The 4,944-nt window shown below is 34.6% G+C and overlaps 1 protein-coding gene across 1 annotated transcript; it reads left to right on the top strand.

Annotated features, from left to right (window-relative positions):
• Window positions 1-211: 211 nt before the first annotated feature.
• On the top strand, window positions 212-514 carry LOC141686369 (putative mitochondrial protein AtMg00820). The gene has a single exon (XM_074491408.1). The coding sequence runs from the start codon at window positions 212-214 to the stop codon at window positions 512-514; it is 303 nt and encodes a 100-aa protein (XP_074347509.1).
• The last annotated feature ends 4,430 nt before the right edge of the window (window positions 515-4,944 follow it).

Raw genomic sequence — 4,944 nt, 5'->3', positions numbered from 1 at the left:
GAGCCTCAAGATAATGAACCGAACAAGCTACAAGACAAGCTCAAGAGTTAGAAGGCCGCCTATCTGGATGCAAGATTATGCTTCTGGAGAGGGTTATGATTCTGGAGAGGGTTTTTCTGATGAAGATGTTGAGATTAGTTGGGCGCTATCTGTAAGCACAGATCCGACAAGTTATGAAGAGGTAGTAAAGGATGCAAAGTAGAGAGAAGTCATGGATGCAGAGATGAAATCAATCGAGAAAAACAGTACATGGTATTTGACCGAATTACCAGCAGGTGCAAAGAAGATCGGGGTTAAATGGGTATTTAAGACAAAGTTCAATGAAAACGGCGAGGTTGAAAAATATAAAGCTCACTTAGTTGCAAAGGGGTATGCGCAAGAGTACGAAATCGATTATGAAGAAGTTTATCCACCCGTGTCACGCATGGATACTGTTCAGATGCTTCTTGCTTTGGCTGAACAAAGAGGGTGGACTGTTTACCAGCTTGACGTTAAATCATCTTTTCTTCATTGAACGTTGAAGGAAGATGTTTATATTGAACAACCAAGAGGTGAAAAATGAACTGCACAAAGTTTACAAACTCATCAAATCACTGTACGAGCTTAGACAATCATCACGAACATGGTTCAATCGCCTTGAAGAATATTTTTTTTTTAAAAAAGATTTGTGAAATGCAATAGTGAATATACACTATTTACCAGGATCGGAGAAACATGTAATTTACTGGCTGTCAATGTTTATGTTGATGATTTGATATATGCCGGAGATGATGAGAAGGTGGTTACTGAGTTTAAAAACTCAATGATGAAAGAATTTGATATGACATATCTGTTAGTGTAGGTGCCCTAGAGATAATACATTATTCTTTTAAATCTTTATGTCAGTTGATCATTCAATAAATGTATTTATTATGACCTTAATTACTGCGATATTTTGTTTGCATAATAAATGTCCTTAGAATCATGATACACATTGTATAGTTTAAGTACATGACTTGAACTTGAGATTATATAATATATAATATTCTTAAAGGTCCCTAGTCAAGTATTATTATATAGGACAATAATAATACATAGATAGACTAGTATGTTATTTGACAAGATAACCACATCTCATTGGTTATAAGTATGGGGATACTAAAGTCAATACATAGGTACATGTGAGAGAACTGTTGGGTTCCGAGGCATAAAACGCAGCGGATAAACGTAAATAAAACAAAAAATTTTGAAACCCAAAAACAGCATCCATGTATAATTGTGGGCAGATTATGGAGATAACATATCATACCTTTCAAGAGCCTGACTTTCACGAACTCAACGGAGATCCTAGCTATCACGCTTTGTGTCTACCTCTCGGAGAAACACCTCTATGGTATCCACACGAGCACTTCCAAGAACGTCTCATGAACTTAACTACGGAATGGATGTACTAGCCTCCTTCTTGACGATCCGAATTGCCTCTGCCTCTCTTTGCTGCTAGGGTTTTCTCCAAAAACATACAAGCCTCTTTAACCTATCATTATCTATTTATAATGGCTGATTAAAAGGCCCATAACAGCAAAGCCCAACCCTAGTAGGTATATGATTAAATAATAAAAACAAATTTCTATTATTTAATTAATAACTAAGTCATACTTAATTATTATGGGCAAAAATATTCCCTTTAATTCAAATTTATATTATCTCAATTAAGTCTTATTTAATTATAATAAAATTCAAATAATCATCAATTAATTTAAATCCATAATTTAAATTAACTATTCCATTAAGTGCTCTATTTGTGCGACCCTCTAGGCTATTATTTAATTGGCAATAATTTTATTCTCTAATAAAATTATAAACAATGATCGGTATCTAGTAATACATCATTGTTACCCAATTAAACAATAATTAAATCGTAATTAGATAAAACCTTTCATGATTAATGTTTTTCGTGTAATATAATCCCTTTAACCATACATATTATAGATTAAACTCGAGGCATGTATTTAGTCATCCTCTTCAACATTTAATCCGGGTTTACTTGATCCATGAGTAGACTATCAAGACAAATCATTATTTGAGCATGACCATGCTTTTTATAATCGTACTCAATCAAGAGGCCAATAATATCTCTCCTAATTATAGGAGGGTTAAATCTTTTATCTATCATTCATATTTCTCATACAACTCATGATATACCCGATGTCCACTTTTATCATCTCCCGATCAAAAGTAACTTTTAATGTAGTCAAAGTATATTAATCCTCGTATATAAATATAATAATTTCAAGTCAAAGGATCGTTACAGCATTATCACTGTGAGTCTTTCTTATGACTTTATTAAACATGAAGAATCTCACTGTGGGTCTGTCCAGTATCATGTACTCATACATGTACCTATGTATTGACTTTAGTATCCCCATACTTATAACCAATGAGATGTGGTTATCTTGTCAAACAACATACTAGTCTATCTATGTATTATTATTGTCCTATATAATAATACTTGACTAGGGACCTTTAATAATATGATATATTATATAATCTTAAGTTCAAGTCATGTACTTAAACTATACAATGTGTATCATGATTCTAAGGACATTTATTATGCTAAAAAAATATCACAGTAATTGAGGTCATAATAAATACATTTATTGAATGATCAACTGACATAAAGATTTAAAAGAATAATGTATTGCCTCTAGGGCACCTACACTAAAAATCTCCCACTTGCACTAGAGCCAATCACCCATATATCTCATACCCATGGAATTAGTGTGACCATCGTGCTTCTGATGCGACAAGCCTTTGGTCAGTGGGTCTGCAATGTTATCATTTGTGTGCACTTTACATATGTGTATATCACCCCTTTCATTAATCTCTCGAATAAGGTGAAATCTCCTGAGTATATGTTTGGCTCGGGAGTGTGATCTAGGTTCTTTAGCCTGTGCAATGGCTCCATTATTATCGCAGTATAGATCAATGGGATCTGCGATTGTTATTCCCAGTGAACTAACAATGAGATTTACAGAAGGGGGGTTGAATGTAAATCTCAAAACTTTTTCAAGTTTTGAGCAGTTTCTAAGGCTAAGTGTTTTAGTGAGCAAATGTGTGTGAATTGCTTGAAGCTAATACAGACATATATATATTCAAACACAAATGTAAAGAACACAAAGAACTTAAAAACTTTTCTGGTGGATTTTTTGTTCCACCAGAGATGTGTTATTTCAGAAAATCTGTGATTCAAAGAATTAAATCACAGGTGCGTCCTAGTATAAACTAGATGATTTTCTCTCTGAATTTTTTCTAAACAGCTCTGGAAAATTCACCATCTAATTACTAGCTGCCACTTGGTTTATATATCACCAAGTTTACAAGTGAAGACAAAACTATAAAGATACAATTAAAAAGGCTCTTCACATGTTTCTTCTTCACTTCTCTTTCCAGTGCAATTTAGGTTTAGCCGAATCTTTGAATACTTCCTTGTTTGCACCAGAATGGAAATGCTGCATTTTCCTGATTCCTCCTAGAGGCTGCCACATTCCAGTTTGTCTCTGTCAACCCATGTGCCTCTGTCAGCTTACGAATTGTCACTATCAACTGCTATTGAACTAAGCATCCGTTGAAGCTTTCATCCATTGATGCTTTATCCGTTGAAGCTTTATCCGTTGATGCATTAGCAGTTGAAGCTTTATCCGTTGATGCACTCATCCGTTGATGGATGTTATCCGTTGAAGCTTTAGAGACATCCGTTGAAGCTTTGTTTCTCATCCGTTGAAGGTCTTTACTATCAGTTGATACTACTTCACTTATACAAAATTACAAGGCATGAAATATTTACAATTAGCCATCCTATTTGCATATCCACTAGTAGTCAACATGACTGATAATTTCCCACAACATCTAAGAATTACAACTTAAATACATAGAATGAAATGTGCTACAATACTAAACATATTTTTAAGTAAAGCTAATCCTTCAACGGATAGCCAGAATGGTCTTATCCGTTGAGGCTACAAACACTAGATTTCTACTTAAGTGTTTTGTTTAACTTATCATCAAACTAATACACATATTCCTAACAATCTCCCCCTATTTATGTCTACTAGAACTGTAGGCATAAATTTGGGTTTATCTTGATGATAACAAAACACTTAACAGACATATTAACTAAAATAAAGTAGAAATTTAAAAGTGCTGCAAAAGTGTGTATACTGAGATAGAATTGAAGAATTACATTGTTTCCAAGGGTGCTCCTTTAGTCTGAGCAAATTAATTCCTTTTCCTTTGATCCCTTGTTTTCTTCCCTAGCCTCCTGTCATTCTCCTCTATTTGGAGTTGGAGTTGTCTGTAGAATTCAGCTTCATCTTCTTCATTGATGTCCAACTTAGATTGCATATCCTTGAGAGTTTCATTACTGGCAATCTTGAGCTGATCTTCAAGTCTGAAAAATCTTCTGACTCCTTTATTGTCTCTGAACTCCATCAACCAATGAGGTGATTTATAAACTCTAATTCCTCTCTCTTGGATGAGTAATGTTCTAGGCAAGGCATTGTGCTCCCACCAAGTTTTCCTTATGCTGGAAATCTTGTTGAGAATCTCAGTTTTGGCAGTCCCGGTAAAGCCAGAATCCCTTTTTATAGCTGAGTAGACTCTAACCAAGGTAGAATAGCCTTCATTCAGAATTCTGTAAAGAGGCCAAGTCTTTTCCCCACTTCCTTTGTATTTGAACACTAGTCTTTCTGGAAGCTGTCTGTAGGCATCTATACCTCTTACTTCCTCCAGCTCATCCAGATAGAGTTCAATGTCTGAAAATTCCTTTATGTCACAAATGTGAACATAATCATCCTTTGAGGCTTGTGGCTTAGGCTTAAGCTTCTGAGTGAATTTGATTGAGGTTAGAGGAGGTGTTGATTTGTTTTTTCTTTTCTGTTTCTTTGATGGTGGAGAAGTGGTTAAGAA

Source organism: Apium graveolens, chromosome 9 (genome assembly GCF_009905375.1).
Source record: "Apium graveolens cultivar Ventura chromosome 9, ASM990537v1, whole genome shotgun sequence".
In the NCBI taxonomy this organism is placed as follows: Eukaryota; Viridiplantae; Streptophyta; class Magnoliopsida; order Apiales; family Apiaceae; genus Apium; species Apium graveolens.
The sequence above is the reverse complement of the archived record's forward strand: the minus strand, read 5'-3'. Positions and strand labels throughout refer to the sequence as shown.

What these genes read in the sequence shown, in the direction of transcription:
- LOC141686369 (XM_074491408.1), top strand. Translation starts at nt 212, where the DNA reads ATGGATGCAGAGATGAAATCAATCGAGAAAAACAGTACATGGTATTTG.